Raw genomic sequence first — 23,386 nt, 5'->3', positions numbered from 1 at the left:
CTAACCAAAACTCATTTTACGCCTTAGTCCTAAATCTGACCCCTGACAGTGTTTCCCCTTTGGGTACCAGGCTTCGGTCTCCAAAAGGAGCGGTGAGTCCCCACAAGGTAGTATATGTCAGAAAAACGGTCCCCACAAGGTATTACAAACAAACACACACACACCCCCACACACACAAGGGCTATTTAGAGAGAACAATGAACTTCATAATTACGTTTTCTTACTATGTTTTTGGATAGTAAGAGGAAGCCTGAGTAACCGCAGAGAGCCACAGGGAGAACATATGAGCTGCAGGCCAGGATTAGAACTGGTGGCAGCTGCCAGAAGCAGACACAGCTCAGGTTTGGGCTTTTGCGGCAGCTGACACAGCGTCGCTTACACCTGCCACTAAGATCCACGGCTGCCACAACTGAGCTGTATAGCAGCTGCCAGCGGCTGCCACGATTTGAGCACGCTGTCTCTCTAATAGAAGTTGTTAGTGTTATATCTATTAAATACCTGAAGGGCAAATTCTTTTCCTTTTATGGAGATCTATCTTCTCAATATATATATATATAAGCGCATGCCATAAAAAGAGGATAACAGTTTGTCTTATTAAAACATTTTTATTTAGAGAATCACAATATTGATGCCTTATTTGAACTTAAATGAGTATATTGGAACAAATTAAAATAAAGCATCAACTTATTGGTAATCTCATTGATCTGTTTTGATGATTTATTAAACATGAGCTGAAGATACCAAAACTGCTACTTAATAGAAAACGTCTGATTGGTCAAAAATCCGGTGACTTCATCAGGGTTATGGTTGCCTTCTGTCTCTGAAATGAAACTTCAAAATGAAACAGTCGAAAGAATAAACCTGGAAGAAGAAGTTTTTCTAGAGCTCTTATTTTTTTTCAGGTCTATTTCCTGATTTTCTTTCCTAGCAGTAGCTGCGGCTATGCTTACACGAAACAGTCTATGATTAAACCGCAGATATATAATGTTGAATATAAATGAAGCCCACCACATAGCATTCATGCTTCACCAACGTTTACCTGAAGCAGTCGAGTTGTAAAACAGGTTACCGCCTCAACACAAGTATTTCTGTTCTGGTGAAATTGAAGGGACTATTCCTGCCTCCCACAAGCAGTGCCGGAATATCCCTCGTTAATTTTACTCTTACAATCTCACCCAGCAGGGTGTTTTCATAAATGTTGCATGTAATCTTTGATTCACCCGCACAAGCTTGCCCTGACCCCAGGGAGAGGTTTTCAAAAAAAAAAAAACAACGGATGAACAACGTGCTATTTTATTCCACGGGGAAAGTTTATTACGCAATCAGGTAAAAAATGTTGATCTTTCCATTTTAATGAGCTAACGTAAAAGGAGGTGCATGGAGTAAGCTGGAGCTTATCTTTGGGAAAACACCTGAAATTAATGATTGACTCAGAGAGACAATCTGATTGGCTTTGAGGAGGGTGTGAACACTTTGAGCCAGATTAGAGCAGATTGGGTTTATTTATGGGCTGTGTGTGTGTGTGTGTGTGTGTGTGTGTATGTGAGATTGTTGGTACTTTCTTTCTTTATGCTGCCCTTTGGAGTGGTGACCTGTCCACAGTCTATCTCTTGTCCAATCATTGCATGAAACACCAGGCCCCCAAAACCTTTCAAGGCTGAGCAGGTATAAAAACAGTGCAGAAGCATAATTTAATTGTCTTTATCAGTTGCAACAAATATAATTAAGTGGATTGCAAGATTCTTATGAAAAATATTTAAACTCAACAGTTTAGTATGTATTGCTAACCATGGTTGAAGTAGCTCACACTTTCAATAGACTAGGTGACCTCTGGTGCAGAGCCGCCTCTGTATGCTAAGCCTCATAGCACAGAGTGTAGCGGTTTAAATAACTAACAATTAAATAGCATTAAACGGCATTTGTAGCTGTTTGGAAATCCCTTCAACTCCAAATACAACTAGATTTTTTTTTTATAAATGCCTAAATCATAACAGTAAATTCCATTTATTGTCACAATTTTGGTAAATGCATACATGTGTTTGAGCTTGCATATTTAATATTGATCATATATGAAATTTTGAAACACCCACAATAAATTCAAAACATATGTGTATACTGTGAATATACGTATGTACATATGTGTGTACATATCAGCATGTTGTGTTGTATAAGTATCACAATGTATTGTAAAATGTTAGTATAGTTTACATCGCATAGCACATAATATATTGTATATCTTACATGGTATGTAACTGATTTTTGAGACATAATGTAGGAAAAAGTCACGATTTACAAAATCTCAATTTACAGTTGCAGCAAAGCCTGTCACAATAAGCAATTAATTGCATAAATAAAATAAAATAAGATCAATTACCATTCCGATTAATATTTTTTTGAAGGCCAATTTAATTTACAGAGACTTCACAATCCATTGTATTTATAATTTTGGTTGTGTGTGGTTTTCTGTTGCTATTTCATTTATTGTTTGTTGGTTGGTGTGTTTTATTTTTGGAGTGTTGTGTACTTAAAGTTTATTAGTCTTTGATGGAACAAACTTGTAGTGTCATGTAATTATGTTAATTGAAAATCTCCTCAAAATGACAATATTTTCTGACAATTCATCGTCTAGTAAAATTTGTCATTGTGAGACCTTGTGTGTGAACATGGAGTGAGAGTAAATTAGTTTCTTCTTCTTCCCACTACTTTTATTGCTAAATGTGTTTGTTTTTGTATAGTGTTGCATAAAAATGAACTGGATGACTTAAGAGAAATTTTGTTCATTCTGTTAGCTTGTTTATTGTGTTTATTCAGTGTATGTATGTTTTCTATGCTAGTTTTTTTTTCTTGCTAGGGGTAAGACCTGCATTTTATACTTTTTATATGTCTCCAGAGAAATAAAGAAATACACTAATGAACCCTAATCTAACATTTTAAAATCCTTACGTGTTAAATCATTCAATCCCAGAAAAGAAAGCTTCAAACAAATCCTTAGAAGTCCAGAAATAATGTTTTTCATCCCCATGATAAACACAAGATTTGACGACAAATTACAAACAAAAGCACTGCTTGGGAAACACATGGAGGGAAATCCCATCTTTATTGTGGAAGTGAATGAATAAGGCAGATCACAGAAAGCTAAAGGTGTGTTGGTCACATGGACAGGATTTAATAAGGGTGAAAATAAAAATCACAAAAAAAAGTCACCAAATTCATTTTTCATAACAAAACATGTGACATTATTGTATCCTCTAATGAAAGCTCGCTTACAAGTTAATGCGGATGACTTATAAAAAATATTATACACAAGAATTTTAGAGTTAAGTTCATGAGCAGTTTTGCTACAGCATTAACACTGCGGTGAACTGAGGGAGCTGCTGCCCCCTGGTGGACAGGAATGAAACATGACGCTGAGCCTCATTAACCTAACTCTTCTGCCATTCCTCCTTCTCCCATACGCCCTTTAGGACTTCTTATACTCAATTCTCTCCACCTTAACGTCATCTCCGATCAGCTGATAAACATACGTCACCACTGTAGACGCTTGGATGTCCATTAGTACAAAGGAGGGGATAATGTTTCTGGAACAAAGAGCACAAAATATAGAATGTTACAAGAGAATAAAGGATTAACTGAAGAACTGAAGAAAAAAACAGGTATACAGGGTTTCCTATTGTTTTCCATTCAAAAGTTCTGGACTTTTCCAGAATCAAATTTTCCAATACCACAATTTTCTAGATCTAAATATTTAAAGGGCCAGTTTAATGTGTTTTTCAGGCACAGAGTGCAATTTTATGGCACAATTGGTCTTCAGTTGTTTAAAAAAAAAAAAAAGCCACATATATTTTATTATTTTGTAATTTAACGCCTTGAAATTGAGAGCTTGTCTCTTTTTAAAAACTCCTGCTCTATCTTAAACTCCACTTTCAGCTCCTCTATTAACCCTTTAACAGGGTTTTTACCAGCGTTGCTCTGATAAGAAGCTCCTATAATGAGCTCAGCTCAGTTCCACCAGGTGTTTGCTAAATGCTGCTGGCTAGTCTGAAGGAAGGAAGCTGCAGCTCCGAGGAGGAGCTGAACCTTGAAGGCGGGGCTACGTCCACTCAGGCATTTTCCACAGCTGAGTGGTTGCCACAGGAGATTAAAGGATTCCTCAAACATGCATGAAAGACCCAAGGCAACACTCCGGGCACGTTTTTGATGAGGGAATAACATTATAACATGAGGTAAAGCTCAAAAAAGTTGATTTTACATACTTTACATTTAAATATAAAGTCACCTTTGAAGTCAAAGTCATAATCTGAAATATTTTTGACTTGGTTTCCTTTTTATAGTAATAAGGATAAGAATAAGTATTTTCTAAACCAGAGATTTTCATAGTATGGGCTGAAAACTTTCCACACCAAGTCAATCGAGATCCAATCCTCTCCTTATTGTTACAGCACGCTTAGCGAGGGCTCAGCTGACCTAGACAGCGCAACTAAAGGTGAATAATAACGACACTTGTTTTATGAAGGAAGACAATAACTCTTCTTGTAAATTCTATCCCCATATGCTTAACTGAAACAGCACAGAAACCATTTTTACAAGCCAAACTATTAAGTTATATCAAAGGAGAGAGAAAGCATGCTAAAGCTAGCCTAGCGCCTCTAAGATGTGCATTTACACAACTCTTTGTTGCTGTATGTGAACTCTTCTAGAATGGTACCCGCACTAACGGAGTTGTTGCTCTGTCTTCAGTGGACATGTTTGTCCAGGAGGAGTGAATGCTGCAAGTTTCCTTCAATAGAAAACTTTTTTTTTTTTACCAATTTTAATAATAAACTGAGCTTGACTGCATTGTTTAATAACTAGGATCAATATGGAATGGATGTAATTGGCCTGTAAACTTTCTGTATGATTGGACTCTTTGTAAAGTTTCTTGATATGACATGTTATGATGAAATATATTACGAATCCTTTTTACCATAGAGCGCCTAATGACACCTCCGATGTACAGTTGGGGGAAAAAATACATTTCCTAAGTACTGCTAATTGAATATAGTCTCTTAATGCTACACGGGAAGTTAAGCTCAAACACGCCTACTGTGTTCTGTGCTGCAGTAAATCGGACTTTCAGTCTTTACTTCGATATTTCCTGCTTTAAAATGGACACAGGTTCTCGTCACAGCTACCTTTCCAGCGCGTTGTAGGCCCCGGTAGCAGAGCCGGGGTTGATGTAAAACTTGTTTTCGTTCTCGAAAGCCTCGAACTTGTGCGTGTGTCCCGAGATGAGGATGTCGACATCCAGCTGCCTCTGGAGCAGCGCCAGGCTGGCCATGTCGCCCCAGGGGATGACCTGGTGGCCGTGGATGAGGCCGATCTTGAACTGGCCCACTGTCACCACCTTCTGCTCGGGGTAGTTCAGGTTCTGAGAGGAGGGCAGAAAGAGTTTCGGTTTTAATGAACACATCAGTTGGAGATCTGCTTTCACCAGAGAGAAAACCCTGAATGTAGAGTGAAGAGCTCCTGGTGTTTAGTGGATTGGTACACTGCCTGGCAAAAAAAATCCCTACTCTTTTTTAGCTTTTCTACTCTTTAACAACAAATCTCACTATGTTTTATTGTAATGTTGTAAGACAGACTAACCCTAAGTGGCACATAATGTAGAGGGGGAAAAAGGTTTTTTTCTATAAATTAATAAAAACATTACTCTGGTATGTAATGTTTCTGGTACACCTAAATTAGGGATCACCTTATTGGCAAATAGTATTTATTTGTGTGCAATTCAATTTCAGTAAAAATTCTGTCTTGCTGTTAAAGCATCAGAGGTTTGAGGGGGAAACATCACATGAAGAGAAGAGTTTAAATGACCCTGAACTCAACATCCTCAGTGAGACATGGTGGTGGCAGCATAATGCTGTGGGGATTCTCTTGTAGTGCAGGGACAGAGAAGTTTGTCGGATTCAAACTATGAAAGACGGATTTTGAACCAAGTGCAGTGATTGCTTAGAATTTCCCAGATCCAAATAAAATTGATAACTTCTGGTGTGTCTGAAAAACTAATGTTTTATAGAACCTCTGAGTCCAGTTCGATCAGGATCGAATTTTATGAAAATAATAATAATAATAATAAAAAGCCAAGCATTTCCTTCTATGGTCTATCATAAAATCCCAATAAGTAGGAATATGTATATGATATCTTTCGAAGGGTGGACATTAGCCAGGCACAGGGAACCTCAATGTGACATATTCAGTGGTGAGGTCACGTCTACTAATATGCTAATAGCAGAGCTAATTTTCCATTTAGCACTTTAGCGTTTTTTTGATAACTTTGAAAACATTTAGCACACCTTGCTTTCCCTTTCACAAATTACTATATTGGTATAAAATTTTACTGTTAGCTCCCACTAACTGCAATGTTGGTGTAGCACTTTAGTGATAGTAAAACTACTATTTATGATAAGCGATTCAGGTTAGTGCAACTAATGTTTTAGCTAGCGGTGACCGCCACTGGAAATATTGTTCCTCTTTCTCTAAATGCCATTTATTTTTCAACTTAAATACTTTTCCACTGAATGGTGTAATGATTACGGTGGATCTTAATAAGGAGTACAGACCTCGTCAAAGTCTCCCCGCACAATGTGGACATCCCCAGCGAGAGTTTTCAGGTAGTCGTAGCTCTCCTTGGTGCAAAGGTTGCCTGTGCAGAGAATGTGCTGGATCTTCCCCGGGACCAGCAGCTTCTTGAACTTGGCTGGCAACGTGTTGCACCGGTGGGGGATGTGCAGGTCACCTAACACCAAAACCAACTAATGTCGCACAAACACACACAAAAACCAGTTAGTCACCCACGGATGAAGGAAGGTGTCCGAGAACAGAGCCCTGCAGGGTGCCGTAGGTCAACCTGTAGCAGAAAACAATGGATATAAACGCCACAATAACCCTTCTCTATACCCTTATTAGTTATTGTTAAGATTTTTTTTTACAATAGAATTACGCAACCTTTTTTTTTGTTTCTTGTACTGAAACACCCAGCAATCTATTACAGCTGATTAACACCTCCCTCAAGCCAATCAAATCAGCAACGTTTGTAAGTACAGTTCTGAACATACAATGTGTCTGAATTCAAACTGGCTTCTAAATGTCATTTCATGAAGAGTTTTTAAAAAGCCAAAAGTTCAAAAAGACCAACAACAACAAAAAAAAAAAGTGAACCGATTACGCACAGCTGGACTTCAGACACTCAGCGACAGACTGGAGAGAAGTCTACTGTTACGAAACACAGGAAGTGACACACAAGCGTACATGAGCAAACTGCATTATGAAGGGATAGTTCAGGATTTTCTTCTACGTGAGGTTTGGTTAAAAAGCTTAAAAATGTAAATCTTACCTGCATTAAGCAGCTCTTGAGATTTTCATTGGGCATAAATCCCTATTTGTTCGTTTTAGAGGTTTGACCAAAGAGGATGTCTACCACTCCATCTACCAATAATTGTTCAATGTCGAAGAAGATGTCAAGTATTTATGATGCTTCTCTGTGCATAACTATCCAATATGAGCATGACAGTTTGAAGCTTCATGAAATATCAAACGCAGAAAAAAATTACAAGACGTTTTTTGATGGTGGGAGTCCCCTTTGACCCTGGCTCCTCTAGCCGCTGCCTTCCAGGACCAATTATCTGGCAAAGACCTCAAGAGTTACCAAGTACAGGTAAGGTTTTAACTGGGCGACACGTAAACAATCCTAAAATATCCCTCAATACTAACAAAATCCCTACATCCCACTGTAACTGCAACACTGCAGTGGGTGAAAATGTCTCTTCTTAGTTTAGAGCTCATGTGAGTTTAAAAAAAAAAAAAAGTGTACTTATCTACATTAAAAATCTGTTTATTTGGTTAACAGAAAATAAAATCCAGAAATGTGTCACAGGGATGAGTCGTACCATCTAACAGAAGGCTAAAAGGAAAATTTTGGAATGCACCAACAAACTCAATTTTCTAGAATCACTATTTTCTAGAAAACAAAACACACACACACACACACACACAGATGAGGATTTTTCTATGGAACTTAATTCCAAATTATTCACATTTTTGTGAAGGTTAACTGAACGTGAGTCCTTGTCCATCTAGAAACGGATCTGTGTCATCTATACTTACAGTACAGACCAAAAGTTTGGACACACCTTTTAATTCAATGAGTTTCCTTTATTTTCATGACTATTGACATTGTAGATTCACACTGAAGGCATCAAAACTATGAATAACACATGTGGAAATATGCACTAAACAAAAAAGTGTAAAACACCTGAAAATAGCCCTTATATTCTAGTTTCTTCAAAGTAGCAACCTTTTGCTGTGATTACTGCTTTGCACACACTCTGCATTTTCTTGATGAGCTTCAAGACGTAGTCACCTGAAATGGTTTTCACTTCATAGGTCAACCTGCCCTGTCAGGTTAATAAGTGGGATTTCTTGCCTTATAAATAGTCATGAAAATAAAGAAAACCCATTGAATTAGAAAGGTGTGTCCAAACTTTTGGTCTGTACTGTATATGGTCTTTCAAACACCTTCACCCGGAGTGGCAACTAATTTGTCCACATCCTTATACTTGGGATAACAACACAGATCAAGCATATAGCAGCATAAGTTCAATTCATAGCAACTCTTGAAATAACAGCGGCTCGTTCTGCTAAAAAGGGGAAAAAAACAGCAGACCTGCGTAAATTTGCAATCCCATTTTCTTGTTAGTGCCAGGCAGAAGGGTGAGCAGAAAAACAAGGATGCAGCATAAAGCGAGAACACTTACCCGGTGACCAGCCTGGTTGGTGGGAGACAGACAGGTATAAAGAGGTGAAGGGGAGGAAGAGGAGGAGGAGGAGGAGGAGGTGGAGGAGGAAGAGGTGCATGTGTACATGACACAGGATGTGTTCAGAGATTGGGGTGGAAAAAAATACAAACAGAAAGAAGTTGGGACAAATTAAAAAGTGAATGGATTAAGTTGATTAATTAATGAATCATTCAAAAACAAATAAAGAAAATTACACAAACAAATGAAAAAGTGGTCAAGACATTTGTTAATGGTTGATGGTTAGTGATCATGCTAATCTGAAAACAACAACGCAGGGACCCGAGTGTCAGCCAGTGCAAAATCAGGTGCCAAAGCAAATCTGACCGCTTCACTGTAATTTAGCACGAACAACAATACAGAGACATTTCAACTGATAGCCTAAACCAGAGCCGGCCCAACGCATAAGAGATTCAAGCTGTTGATGAGGGAACCGAAGCCCAAAATGGACAATGTAAAGCTCCAATTTGTAGTGACGTTTTACAACTTTTACAAATTGCTTTGAAGATGTATAAATAGTAAACCTAAAAAGACTTTTAATTCTTTTACATGTATAATTGTCATGTAACACATAAACCCTGCTAGAGGTGGTAGTTTTGAATATATCAGCAAATTAAGGAATTACATGATTATCTCTCAGCTTTATCTGATTGTTGTTAAACTCAGGAGACCATTAAAGTGCACGCTGGCGTTTGATGCACTTAGAAAAAGTTGAGATTTCTTCCTTTAAAATCAAGTCCTAAACAAAACAATTCTATACTTTTATTGACGTATATATTTTTATTGATTCCTGCTTACTATGTCATGCACCACATATTATTGTTTATTAAGGAATAAAGTCAACGTAATCTGAGCATGCTCTGTAAAATCCATAACACTGAACGCACAATAAGCAGAGCCACAAATCTAAGTTTTGCTTAGAGTTCCATACAATCTTGGGCCAGCTTTATATAGACTGACAACTATATCAACCTGAAAAATTATAAGGGAAAAATGAATGAATGAATGAATGAATGAATGAATGAATGAATGAATGAATGAATGGGATGAATAAATAACATAATGACAGCAGCTTCCCTAGGAAATGTATCTACTTTGCCAGTCTTAACAAGAACTAATAAGCAAAGTGTAGCATGAGATGGTATCCAGGAAGCATATTTCATCAGTGCAGTACAAGAAAATGTTTTACAAGATGAAGCTACCTTTAGCTGGTTAGCCACTGTGGCGCTAATTTGATTGGTAAGAATAAAATATATTTTTTTAAAAACGTGCTGTCATAACAAAATACTCCAAGAACAAGAATGGCGAACTAAGAAAGAACCGTGCAAAAAAACAACAAAAAAAACCCTGTTACAACAGAGGTGAGTGAAACTGTCAAGAGTGTTTTTCTTAAAAACTCAAGGATGTCATGTGATCGTCGATCCATCTTTTGGTCGAGCTAAAGTAGAAGTAAGCCTACAACTAAACCATACTACGAGGCTGGGACGCAACGTCGCTTTCTTTATGTCGACAGCTACTTTGCTAATAAGCCAGGCGTAGTTAAGGCTCACTACATGCAGGAAACGGTTCTCCTTTCGACATTTCAGACTCACCATCTTGTCTGTTGCTGTTTGCTGCTAGCCCAGTTGAGGAAGCGCCTACGAACGTAACGGAAGCTAATGGGGTAGACGAAACAAGAGCGTCCAGGAAGGCGATGTGTCGGCCATATTGTGGGTGGCATCAGCACCATTAAAAATATATATATTTTTTAATTTAAAAATTTTAATTTCCGCCTAAATAATCTGACGTTTTTAAATTAATCACTGAAATTTTCTATTTAAAAAAACAAAACAAAACAAAAAAACAAACGTGGAAATGTCTGAGCTGGAAATGTCGAAACTTTTCTGGGGAAAAAAATTGAAAATTTTCTACTTCAACCTTTATTTCTAGAAAATGTCTTAGATTAATTTTAAAAATCCTTAGTTTTTCCAGCAAATTTTTAACTTCTTAAATTTCAGAGTTTTTTCTTGCAAATGTTTGACTTCTCAAACTCAGAAATTTTCACTTTTTATTTCTAGAAAATTTCTTAGATATATCTCAAACTTTCTGAGTTCTTGGCAGAAATGGCGGTGATACACCGTCATATTTCGTTAAAATACAAAAACCAGGTTTTCAGGACATTATTTGAAGTGTTTAGGTCAAGCAACCCTGTGGTGTGTGAAGTCCCACTGTTAATCCAATGATACTGAGCCACGTCTATCCATACATTTTTTATTTCAATTTTTAACGAGTTAGGGAGACCCTAGAAGACACGTTTAATTTGCAAATACAAATATTTGACTAAATTATCACCGTTATTGGTTGGAAACAGTATTTGTGCGAACCTGCCACTCATAAAATGACAGCGATACTGACGTAGCGCCTGCGAAAGTCACAGATATAACCACGTAGAAGTCGCCTTGATCGGTGCCATTCATTGGAATATAATCTGCCCACGCAGCCGCCATCTTTGTACGGGGGGCCCTCCATGTAGAACCTCAGACAATTGTGACAAAAACTCTCTATAAGAACAATCACACGCTTTCAAACGATTTTAAGTAGCTTTTTAAAATTATTATTATTTTACACACAATGCAAAAAAAAGCAGAATAGTAAAAAACAAGAGTTAATCTAAAAAATAATAATGCAGCCAGTTTTTCCAATTCGAAATTAACTTGAGTATAGTATTTTCTTACATAAATAAAAAAATGCTAACAAATGCTTAGTTTTTCTAAGTAATCCCCCCCCCCCCCCCACACACATATATATATATATATATATACTGCTCAAAAAAATAAAGGGAACACTTTAAGTGTTAAACACCTGTTTAAGTGTTCCCTTTATATATATATATATATATATATGTGTGCGTGGGGGGGGGGCATGCGTGTGTGTGCGGGTGTGCGTGTGTGTGTGTGTATGTAAAAATATGTAATACGTATTTATTTTGGAATGTTTTTCCCCATCCTGTTGGGTCAATACGTCTACATTTGACGGTATTTCTCTGCTAGAAGAGCAGCTGGTTTTTTTGTACTGTACTGGTAGTCTTTTGTTGCTCCCGTTAACCCTGTATTCTTTGTTTCCTTCACATAGAAACACGCAGTCTGTAGCAGTAGATGATTGTCCATCTTAAACCTGGTTGTGGTTTTGTTGGCACATGGTCATACAGACGCATAAAGAGCAGATAAGCTAAACTGTACCTGCACTTCAAAATATATGGAAATTTGGGCGTGCCGCGGTGGCGTAGTGGTTAGCGCAACCTGTATTTGGAGGCCTGGAGTCCTCGCCGCGGCCGTCCCGGGTTCGACTCCCAGACCCGACGATATTTGCCGCATGTCTTCCCCCGTTTCCTGTCAGCCTACTGTCATATAAGGGACACGAGAGCCCACAAAAGACCCCCTGGAGGGGTAAAAAAAAAATATGGAAATTTGTTGTTACTGACAAGTGCATCTCAATAATACAAGACAAAAATGGAGATGTGAAGTTGAATACTCTAACATTGATGGCCTTCTTTATGTTATTTCATGAGGCAGTAATTACTGTCTGTGACTATTTGACGAATAAAAAGGGACAATCTCGTATTATACGTTTGAGATTACTTTCATAAGCATTTACCACCTTCTACCCTGCCATGTCTCTTAACATTTAACAATTGTGTTTTAAAAATGACAGAAACAACCCATTTCACCAGTAAAATGTTCAGAGTTTATTTGCTTTTTATTTGATTTTGTGCTAATACCTATAAGCAACACATTCAGCAACGAGTTTATGGAGCTGTCACCGTTTTAGCTCCATACAAGTTCTGCATCTTTCCTATGTGTCGTCCTTTTCACGCTGGTCAGGATCGCAGGGAGGAGCGCTCCCTCAACACAAGATGGCGACGGCAATGACGTATGCTTTGGGTTTCAGGCGACATCTATTTCTACATGTCCATATTCGAAGAAAAGAACGTCATCAAGCTAGACACTGCGTCGTTTTATCCTTTCAAAATAAAACCCATGCAAATTTAATTTGTGCAGTTCAGATTGCTAAAAGCCTCAAGTAACACATTTCTTTATTACATTATTAACCTAGAACATGACTCTCGTTGTTTAGCAATGTCCTAACTGTCAACTTCTTTGGTGCTATCAATAAAGTACTGAATTCACCCAGTACATATTTGAGCAGACTTTTAATGTTAGACAACAGAGAGACCGGATGTTGCTAAATTTATTCAACTTTAAAGAAAAAAATCGACACGAAAAGCTGCATTTCGCAGAACATTCGAGAGGTAGGTAATAAATAACGGCATCACGGCCCTTTCTATTCGTCTTTTTTATTTTTCTACGGTGGACATAACACAGTAGAAAAACCGAAGTTAGCTACACGGTGTTGTGAACGTTGCTTAACTATAATATCTGAATGGCGTCGACTGCGTTTGGCTAACCATGTTAGCTTTAGCTGCGTGGCGTCAGTTGGCCTTACGTTTGGGAACGGGGCTTTTTTTTTCTGTAAACGTCAGCACTCTCGGACATAATTAACGGTAAAACTGTAGTTTTGTTAGCTTGTTATTAGACACGTAATTTATATATTTGTGTGTTTAATTGACCGTTTGTCATTAAAAACTTCGTTACCAGAACGCATAGTCATTAGCCAATCAGGTTACCCGTCTACTTTTCTCCCCTGCTCTATTAGAGGTAATTAGTAGAGGGTTTTAATGAATAATGACAATGACGTGACCACAGTGTTAAAACGAACTGAACACTATCGCCTGTCGCACCTGCTGATGCTGGCATTTCAGTCCGCCGTTAATGGCTTCTTTTTTCCCTTCCCCCCCCCCCCCCCCAAACTAAAAAGGTTCCCGGACATCGAGGACGATCCAGAAAGCTCTCCTCTGTCTGAACCTGGCACCGACACCATTTGGACGCCTCAGGGTGTTAAGCTTTGAGAAAACGTTTTAGACACCCTGCTGCCGCAATCGATACACCACCAGCTATCGACCACCGTTCACTGCGGCATTTGGACGATCAGCGTTGTGTTTATGTCTTTGTTTTGCAGAAACGGTAAGTTGTGGGAGCCGAATTTCAATGTACATTGTGTTTTGTTTTTCTTGTTGGCTACGTGTTACTTAGCTGGCTTATTCTCATGTATGCTTTGCCGTTACTCTGCAGTATTCAGCAGCGCTCCCCGTCTTCTCAGCCACTGTTCAAAATGGCTTCTCCCAGTCTCGTCACTCGTGTGCAGTGGCTGTATGACGCACTCTGCACCAAGCCGCTAGCTGGGCTAGTTTGTTAGCCTCCACCCGAGTAGTCTCCCCCCCCCCCCCCCCCCTCTGGTTTTCCAAAAAGGATTTTCGTGTTAGACCAACCACTTATTGTTCATTTTGTGACATTTACCGTAATAGTGGCTTTGTCAGGTTATAAGCAGGTGTGATTTGTACGGATTCCATCAGTGGGACGACAGCTGACAGGCCTCGTGTTTGTGACCTATTAAAAAGAGCAGGCCTTATATGTCAAAAAGCCAGAGGCCCCCCCAGCATAAGACAAAAGGCTTATACAAATCCATTATTGTGGCCACAAAGAGGGGTTTAAGCTGAATGCTAAGAGGCTTGGTTTCCTTTTTCATTTAAAATCCATGCTGGCTGTCTGGAATGCAAAATTACTTCTTTTTTTCATATTCAATGCATATACAATGCTGGTTTGATAATTTAGATTAAAAAAAAATTCTAGCTAAATTTCTGAATACATTGGCTATTAGCTAAAAAATGTTGTACGGAGCTTTTTTGTACTAAACAAAACTAGTCGGCATCCAATTTCTCTTCATTTTTGAAATATATATTTTATTTTGAATTTTTTTTGTGTGCTTTTGTTACCTTTTAAAGAGATAATTTCGTATATTTGTAATGAGTTTCTGAATGGTATCCATGCCTGCATTAGACAAATATCTTATTGCAGTGAATCTGTAGAGAAAGTAAATCCTCAGAACAGGGGGATGCTATCAGCTAATCAGAAGGATTTATCGGTTTTACCTGAGTTTGGTAATTTTTTAACACTTGCATTCATTGGATTGAATGATATATTAGCAGATACTAATATTCTGTAGTTTTATAATGGAATGTGAAGGTTACTTGTTTTCAAACAGTACCTATATTATGTGTAAAAATGATATCGCTTGATGCTGAATCAGTCTGCTTTGACAGCTGTGGCTCGTCAGCCTCTGAAGATTGAGTGAAGCTGTTGAAGAGCTGAGGTAGAATTATTCAGCCTTCAACTTCTGCTAATGGGATGATAGCATAGTGACATGGACTTTCTGATGATTCAGATAACTGACAAACTCAGCTGTGTTCTCTAAAGATTGTAAAGGGCCAGTGATCTGTAGCTCAGTTTAAAAATACTCCAATAATCCCAAACTGAGCTAACTGAAACCGTCAGCTGTAAAGCTGCTTGAGGCTCTTCAGGACCCTCCACTTTACAGTCGTCATTAATTAAAAATGATCAACGACTGAACGATGTTCAAGTAAACATCCAAATTCTCATTTTATTAATTTTTTGGTTGCATTCAATTAATATCTGCACATAATTTCCACAATAGTAACACACAAATGGTGCATTGGATTATTTTTTTAAAACCCTTTTCTCATCATTAGGTTTCTAACTACATGCCTTTTCCATAAATATGAAAGTTGAGATTTTTTAAAAGAAAATTAGACTGAAAAATGACTGATTCTTTTTGATAAATCCATAAAATGTTGTCAGAGTATTTTCCTAAAACTTGATTACTTATTTAGTTTTCTTAAAAGTCTAGGTCAATAGGTATAAGTTGCTCTTTGCATTGTGACAGCTGCGTCCTCTAATCTAGACGCTCAATACCTGCAGATAGTTATTAATCTCCTGGATATGAACATCTTAAGTTTGAGATGTTTCCTATTGCTTAAGCAGACTAGCTCTAAGCTGTCCTCTACTGTAAGAATTTCATCACTTTATTACAAACTCGCTACATTACGACATCCATCTACAGGTAAGGCAACCATAACTGACGAGAAAAAACATCCAATCTACCAATTTATGTCTGCCTGGTCTAAATGGTAGTAATACAGATGAAGGCCATTCAGACACTCTGTTACATAACACACAGACTTAGTAGAACACAGCCGTTTGCCTTTTCCACAGCTGCTGCTTCCTCTATGCTGTTCATCCAGAGGGGTTAGCTAGAGCAGGGGAGCACTCGTCTTTGTTTCTGAAATATTGATGGCTATCCCTCTCCTCCTCTTTCAGAGCTGTTGCGCAGCCGTTGGAACCTGTGTGGTGGAAACCTAGCCTTCAAGCAAGGAGCTTGCGGCCACAGCGGCACGACGTTTTTCATGTCAGAGACCGAGCACGCTTGCAGTCGTTTATGTCATCCCCTCTTTTCCAGACAGAAGATCCCGAAAAATCCCCAACCAAGATCCTTTTATCTTACTGATAGTGCTAACATCCAGCCAAAATGTCTGTCAACGTCAACCGCAGCGTGTCAGACCAGTTCTATCGCTACAAAATGCCCCGTCTGATTGCCAAGGTAACCCCGGCAGGTTGAAGTTTATCCCAGCCGTTTAAAAAAAAATAAAAAATCTACTGCTCTGGGATTTATGGTCTTTTTTATTTTCTGTTTAGGTTGAAGGCAAAGGGAATGGAATCAAGACGGTCATTGTCAACATGGTTGATGTTGCAAAGGCTTTGAACAGGCCTCCAACATGTGAGTAAACTTTACCGTTTTACCTCAGCTTATCTGGGATGAACAATGTAAAAAGAAAAAGTTGAGACCTGCCATTTTTGTTGCCATGGAATTTTGATGCTGCCTTCAGTAATAAGTGACAAAAAAAATCTGAATCTCATGCTAGCAGAAAAACGTGAAAAATAAAAGTTTGTTTTTCTTTTAAATTAACTTTTAGTAGCAGCATTGAACAGTGTTGACTTACTATTTCTGAGGAACATTCAATGCCACAATCTGATAGTTTAGTACAGCTAAAAAGAAATATGGAGATTTTAGAAGATTTAACATTATACTCCCAATGTGGTAGAGTTAAGTTGATATTGTATTTAGTCACTTCAATATAAAAATAAGTGGTCTACTTCTCTAGATCAAAAATTTTATAGAGCACTTTTATAATTTAGGTTTAATAGCAGTCTTATAAAGTGTGGAAAACTATTCAGTTCAATCCTTTTTCAAGTTTAGATAAGTATGAGAAATAAAACACATGTCAACACTCAACATTTCCCATATTGTAAGTGGCTTGGATGTGAATCCAGAACTGGTCTGTTTATCCAGATACCAGTGTGGAGCTTTTACCACACCGTCAAACCAGGAGCTAACTTTAGCATTGCATTTTATAATATATGGAGCACACAGATAACTGAAGATGGTTAAATATGATCAAATGCACAGAATAGCAGAAAAATTTTTTTAATTTGAGGTGGAAATTCAGTGGATGTCTTGAACAAAAAGTAATGAAAAACTGATAAAAACCAAATTTTACAGCAACTTTCTAATGCACAAATGTACCTTCACATTAGCACAGATTTAACATCGAACATTTCAGTCCAGATTGAATCATTTTTAGAGACAATGTGTTGAGTCTGAGTTTCTAAAGAACTGCCTAGTTCCATTATTTGGTAGGCTGGAATCTCAAATTCAGTGCATTCAGATTCTGTAGTGTTTTTCTCTACTTAGATGAACTATCATGTCATGTTTGTCTACTTTAATAAAGATGTCACATCTAACATCAGAAAGATGTAATGGGAACGTAATGACGATAGCAGAGAGCGTTGAGGGAAATGCGGGTCAAGCCTGATCAGTATCGTCTCAATACAGAATAATATTGCAAAATGTGTTTCTAGAATCATGCAACTGTAATAATTAAAAAAGCACAATCAGATTATAAATGCAGTGAAACCAAGCTGAAAACTAAAATTAGAATTTTATGAAAGTGCTTAACATAAGACATAAATATCTTAATTGTGCTATTTTTATAATTAGAGTAGTTCTAACTGTTGGCCTCGTCTCTTCTCTGCAGACCCGACCAAGTTTTTTGGTTGTGAACTCGGTGCTCAGACCCAGTTTGATACCAAAAACGATCGTTACATCGTCAACGGATCCCATGAGGCGAACAAGTTGCAGGATATGCTTGATGGGTTCATCAGAAAATTTGTGCTGTGTCCCGAGTGTGACAACCCTGAAACTGACCTGGTAAGCAGTCTTCTGCTTCCTTAAAGATATTTAGCCAAGCCGTCCAATGGGAAACAGAACAGAACTCTTTATGAATTGTTTTGAAGAAACAAGAATGGCATAGTTTGTCTTGAGAAGTTGAGCTTAAGGATCATATTTTGCGTAAAGAGGACAGAATAGTAGTATTATGTTCATTTCTGTCTTCCTCTACAGCATGTCAATCCTAAGAAACAAACAATCGGCAATTCCTGTAAGGCCTGTGGATACCGCGGCATGCTAGACACCAGACACAAACTTTGCACGTTCATTCTCAAAAACCCACCTGGTAAGAAGTGAGGGGTCACTGGCTCAACCATAAAATGAACTTCTTCTCTTAAATTCATTCATTCATAACAATTTTTTTATTTTTGCTTTGCTTGTTTCCTCCTGTCAACAGAGAGCAATGATAGCGGTTCTGCATCTGTCAAGAAAGAGAAGGAAAAGAAGAACCGCAAGAAGGACAAGGAAAACGGCTCTGGCAGCGGCGAGACTGGAAACCAGGACAACATTGATGCCCCTGAGGCTGTGGTGTGTTTGCTGTCATTCACATGATGGTTCAGTTTAGGAATGATCCCCACATGTAGATGGAGTCAGCTGTCATTATCAGTCAAGTTAAAGGGGGCAGTGTTCATGTAAAATGGACTTTTTCAGCTTCATGTCATGTTATGATGTTAATCCATAATCAAAAACAAACCTGGAGTGCCATGCATGTTTGAAATCCTTTACTCTCATGACAACCATTGAGCTGTGCAGAACACCTTGGGGGATCTAGCTCTGCCTTCAAGGATAAAGCTCCTCCTCAGTTGCAGTTTCTAAGTTTCTGCTTTGCAGAGCTGCTCTCCCCCTCTCAGCTCCTTCAGACTAGCCAGCACCGATTGGCAAACGTTATACGAGCTACTTCTCAGCAGCTCAGGTAAAAACGTTCTTAAAGGGTTAACAGAGGAGCCCTGTTGCGATGACTTACTGAAGGTGGAGTTTCAGAAGGAGCAGGAGTTTTTAAAGAGGCAGAGGCCCAGTTTCAAAGCAATAAATTAGAAAATCAAATGTCTTAAGTCGTTTTTACAACAACTAAAGGTAACATAGGTACTTGATTGTACTATAAAATGGCACTAAAACACATAAAACTGCTCCTTTAAAATTAAAACACAATTGCAAAAATGGTTAATCACATTAATTAAACAAACCTCCAACTATCTGTACCAAAAATATCTGCTCCAGCCCTGTCAGTTCGGAAACGAAATGCATGTGCTGTTTTATCCCTAAATGTTCGTTCAAGTTTTATGATTATTTATAGAACCAGATGCTTAATGCAGTTTCTTCTTCTTTCCCGTTCCCAGGATAGAGACGATGACGACGAGGACTGGGCAGAGGAGACCACGGAGGAGGCACAGCGGCGCCGGATGGAAGAGATCAGCGACCACGCCAAGAATCTGACCCTGAGCGAGGACCTGGAGAAACCTCTGGAGGAGAGGGTCAACCTCTTTTACAGCTTTGTGAAAGTAAGACCGCTGAGACTGAGTACGCTTCATCAAAAGATGCTGTCTGATTGGCTGACGGGGCGGAGTCAGTGTACAACTCCCAACAGGAACAGAATCAGACAAAAAATAAAACGTAGAAAGTTCATCCTTGTTTGTGTCGCTTACAGTACTTTATTAAAGGAAAACCACCCAAACGGTGTCGAGTTGAGCAGTCGAGGGACCAGTTATTAGATTTAACAAGAACAAATCTTTCCCCGCAGTTGTTCACCTCTTTGTTTGTTCTTAAACAGCAAAAGAAGGAGAGCGGAACCATCGATGGGGCAGATAAGGAGATCCTGGCAGAGGCAGAGCGTCTGGACGTGAAGGCCATGGGTCCGCTCATCCTCAGCGAGCTCCTCTTCAACGAGAACATCCGGGACCAGATCAAGAAGTACAAACGCCACTTCCTGAGAGTACGTCTCTGTTATAACAGTCTGAAAATCATCATCAACAACAACTTCATTTAGAAAGAGCTTTAACACCAGCCACAGCCTTTTTGTAATTTAGGAATGGATTGATGTCAGCATGCCAATTAAATCAACCTGATGTTTGCTTATTAATGGTGAACATTTGCCTTTAAAAACAAAAACAGGCATATGTTTGGGCAGCACAGTGCTGTTACACATCCTGTTGTCTTTCACACAGCTACAGTGAAAACCCTGTGAGCTCATTTAACAAACAGTAAAAACAGCGAGGTTCATTATTAACCATTTATTTCCATCTTTTTAAATGAGAGTATCTAAGAATACTTCCAGAATAGGAAAATTGTCTGGAAAGAGTATCAGATATCGTTTTGGACTGAGTGAGAGGATCTCTGAAGATGAGGAACTGAAAAACGGCATCAGCAGTCATTGGTATCCCTGATTAAATTACAAGAATTACTGAAGGAAAAAGAAACCCAGCTCATGAGTGCTCAGGTTTCATGTTAACACTGCAAACGTTCAGTTACAGGAATGAAAAAAAAAAACACTAACAGGTAAAATAAACAGTGGCCACATTGAACTTTAAGCATTGCCTATGTAAAAACCCTGATCTCCCGTCATCAGAATTATTTTGTACATTAAACTGAGAATGATGACAAGATGATGGAAAACTTTGTTACATTAAATATTTAGAGCAAGACATGTAATCTGAGAGTCTCATGACTCAATACTTAATTTCTAAAATATAAAATGAAGACAAATTGATAAAATACGCAGCTTGAGGCTGCTTGTTTTATTGTCTTTTTCATTTATACATAAGCAGTTTTATTTCTCAGTGCAGAAGTTCTTGACTCAGTCCATCAGTAGACATGATGGCCAGGTTCAGTGACTTTATCTGAAAGCTCTGGCAATCCTGATCAATTATTGATATTACATTTGAACATAAATGCATTTCTGTGAGGACCCATGTTTATAGTTAATTATTTTTAATTGTTTGAATGTATATGAAACCAGCGCTTCTCAGTGGTATTGCAGTTGAAGGTTCTTCCATGCACACTACTTAGAAAACATAACTTTTTTTTTTTCTTTTTCTGTCCCTAATGTTCAATAAAACAATTTTTCTGCTGGAAGTGACTGTAACACATCTGCCGTATGTTATTCACATTCGTATCCCAGTTCTGTCACAACAACAAGAAAGCCCAGAAGTATCTGCTGGGAGGCTTCGAGTGCGTGGTGAAGCTCCACCAGGTGCAGCTGCTGCAGCGCGTCGCCATCATCCTCAAAGACCTGTACGACGCCGACCTGCTGGAGGAGGACGTCATCTTCGCCTGGGCTGAGAGGGTCAGTGAGCTGGCAGCCGCCGTCGGTTCAGTTCTCAGTGTCTCCAAAAAACATGAGCAAAGGCTCCAAAGTATCCCAATCGTAGCACTTTGATGTTAGTAGTTTCACGTCTTGTTTTTCTTGTATCCAATGTTTCCCCCGTCTGCTCTCGTTTCCTGTTTTCCTCAGGTTTCTAAGAAGTACGTCTCCAAGGAACTTGCCAAAGAGATCCATGCCAAGGCCGCTCCTTTTGTCAAATGGCTGAAGGAGGCGGAGGAAGAGAGCGAGGGCAGCGAGGAGGAGGAGGAGGAGGAAGACGACGAAAACGTCGAGGTACGGCTCTCCTCTTTCTTTCTCGTTTGGACAAAAGGTTCCTGGAAATATCCTCAATGCTCCAAACTGGCAGTTGATTCTTTTGCAGTGTCATTTTTAAAGTGATAGTTCCTCTGAGAATTCATAGACACCTGTTTGGAAAATAAAATTCATGCAATTAATAAGAGAATAAAATAAAACACAACATTTTATTTACTTTAGGATTTTTGAAGGTGATCTGTTGTCTTTTGTAAAAAGAAAATTCAACAAAATTGTTAAAACAAAAACAACAAAATTAAAGTCAAAGCATCCCACTCTTATCTAGCGATGAACTGACCAACTTTTTTCATTCCTGATACAGATATCACAGATATCTGATTCTATATAGAAAATCAATCCTGGATGAACTTAAAATGTTTTTTTGTTAATACGGATACAAAAACAATAGGTTGACTACCCTGGTCAAAAATATAAAAATAAACTTCAACAAACCTTCATTGAAATGGTTCAGAAAGAGCAATTACAAATTCTAAATATGATGTCAAATGGATAATAAAGCATGATGTCGCCCATAGTTCCACTTTAAATATTAGACTGATACAGACATCTGTTTTCTATCGTTGCCGTTTTAGCCAAAAAAAATTGGTTATCGGTGGCTCAAAGATTGATCTGAATCTCGGTGGAAAATATTTCAGAAAATGCACAATTATAAGATCTGAGTATTTAACCCCATATTTAGACATTACCGGCCTTGACATGAAAATGAGCTGATTATAATACCAGTATGTTCTGGAGGAAACGGCAGCACACGGGTTCAGACATCAGGAGGGAATGGACGCAGAAAACAGTTGCTTACAAGCGACCCTTGAACTCTGCGTTATAAACATGCTGCTTACAGGAGCCTTCTGACAGTGGGCTAAAAGTTTTTGTGCTTTTCTTCCCACAGGTTGTGTACTCGTCCTCCGCCCGCGAGCTCAAAGTGGAGACCGTGAAACCAGACACACCAGAGAAAGAAGAGGACGATATCGACATCGATGCCATCTGAGAGATTCTGGACGCTGCTGCTGCTTTTCTCCTGTGTTGTGGCTTCGACTCAGCCGGCCCTGTACGACCGATACGGCTCCGCTTTTCCCTTCTTGATTCCCCCCTCTCCTCTCCCCTCCTCTCCTACTGCCCTCTATACAGCCCTCCGGCTTTACAGCATGAAATAGTATTATAGCGCTTCACCTGCTACAAAATAACTGTATAATTCTGCTATGAGTTTATTAAATGAAGTTGATTTGTGGGATTTTAATCAAGGGTGTTATGGGATCTTTTTCACTGCACTTTTTCTTTCTTTCCTCTTGCTTTGAGGTCCCTGTATTTTTCCAGTCAATAAAGAATGTTTTGCTATCCATCATGCCTGACTGTTTGCTTTGATTAAAGTGTTGGAAATTATAAAGACATTTACAATAATGGGCATTCTTTTGTTTCTCCTAAAATTTACTGCCATCATATGTGTCAGCTAGAAAGGTAAATAGTTTCGGCTTCTTTTGTGATAGTATTTTTCTCTTGCTTAAACATAAAATTGCATCTCCACATAATAGTCACTGTAGTGGAACACGAGTTACAACATGGCCATATTGTAAAGTCAAGCTTAAAATGCTCACATTTAGCCTACGTCTATGTATTTGGAATACTGGTTGCACTATAGTTGAATTGTGTCGTGAGTGAACCAACACCTTTAAGGGAGGAATTTAACTTCAAAACA

General features: G+C 38.6%; 2 protein-coding genes across 4 annotated transcripts; one reads left to right on the top strand and one right to left on the bottom strand.

The window, feature by feature from the left end:
• Nucleotides 1–3,066: 3,066 nt before the first annotated feature.
• vps29 (VPS29 retromer complex component) lies at nt 3,067–10,545 on the bottom strand. Of its 2 annotated transcripts, XM_032547745.1 has the most exons (5): nt 10,421–10,536; nt 8,790–8,801; nt 6,597–6,788; nt 5,172–5,407; nt 3,067–3,578 (listed from the first exon to the last, which is right to left on the bottom strand). In XM_032547745.1, exons 1-5 carry the CDS (start codon nt 10,421–10,423, stop codon nt 3,461–3,463), a joined length of 561 nt encoding a protein of 186 aa, XP_032403636.1. In that variant the 5' UTR covers nt 10,424–10,536; the 3' UTR covers nt 3,067–3,460. The 2 variants fall into 2 exon arrangements, with proteins under 2 accessions (XP_032403636.1, XP_032403637.1); XM_032547746.1 differs by lacking the exon at nt 8,790–8,801 and having other exon boundaries at nt 10,421–10,545.
• Nucleotides 10,546–13,017: 2,472 nt separating this feature from the next.
• On the top strand, nt 13,018–23,035 carry eif5 (eukaryotic translation initiation factor 5). Of its 2 annotated transcripts, none has more exons than XM_032547240.1 (12): nt 13,018–13,116; nt 13,683–13,888; nt 16,100–16,379; nt 16,475–16,556; nt 17,875–18,047; nt 18,240–18,351; nt 18,463–18,593; nt 19,403–19,564; nt 19,834–19,995; nt 21,181–21,345; nt 21,514–21,657; nt 22,583–23,035. In XM_032547240.1, exons 3-12 carry the CDS (start codon nt 16,308–16,310, stop codon nt 22,679–22,681), a joined length of 1,302 nt encoding a protein of 433 aa, XP_032403131.1. In that variant the 5' UTR covers nt 13,018–13,116; nt 13,683–13,888; nt 16,100–16,307; the 3' UTR covers nt 22,682–23,035. The 2 variants fall into 2 exon arrangements, with proteins under 2 accessions (XP_032403131.1, XP_032403133.1); XM_032547242.1 differs by lacking the exon at nt 13,018–13,116 and adding an exon at nt 13,152–13,368.
• Nucleotides 23,036–23,386: the final 351 nt, after the last annotated feature.

This window comes from Xiphophorus hellerii, chromosome 19, assembly GCF_003331165.1.
Source record: "Xiphophorus hellerii strain 12219 chromosome 19, Xiphophorus_hellerii-4.1, whole genome shotgun sequence".
Taxonomy (NCBI): domain Eukaryota; kingdom Metazoa; phylum Chordata; class Actinopteri; order Cyprinodontiformes; family Poeciliidae; genus Xiphophorus; species Xiphophorus hellerii.
The sequence above is the reverse complement of the archived record's forward strand: the minus strand, read 5'-3'. Positions and strand labels throughout refer to the sequence as shown.

Bases quoted from the DNA above. Each gene is read 5' to 3' on its own strand.
- vps29 (XM_032547745.1), bottom strand. The intron at 5,408-6,596 runs GTCTGTACTCCT...CCCTCCTCTCAG, and splicing joins TGCGGGGAGACTTTGACGAG to AACCTGAACTACCCCGAGCA. The intron at 3,579-5,171 runs GTAGCTGTGACG...TCTTTGTTCCAG, and splicing joins GCCTACAACGCGCTGGAAAG to AAACATTATCCCCTCCTTTG.
- eif5 (XM_032547240.1), top strand. From the start codon at position 16,308: ATGTCTGTCAACGTCAACCGCAGCGTGTCAGACCAGTTCTATCGCTAC. The intron at 19,565-19,833 runs GTAAGACCGCTG...GTTCTTAAACAG, and splicing joins TCTTTTACAGCTTTGTGAAA to CAAAAGAAGGAGAGCGGAAC. The intron at 21,658-22,582 runs GTACGGCTCTCC...TTCTTCCCACAG, and splicing joins AAGACGACGAAAACGTCGAG to GTTGTGTACTCGTCCTCCGC.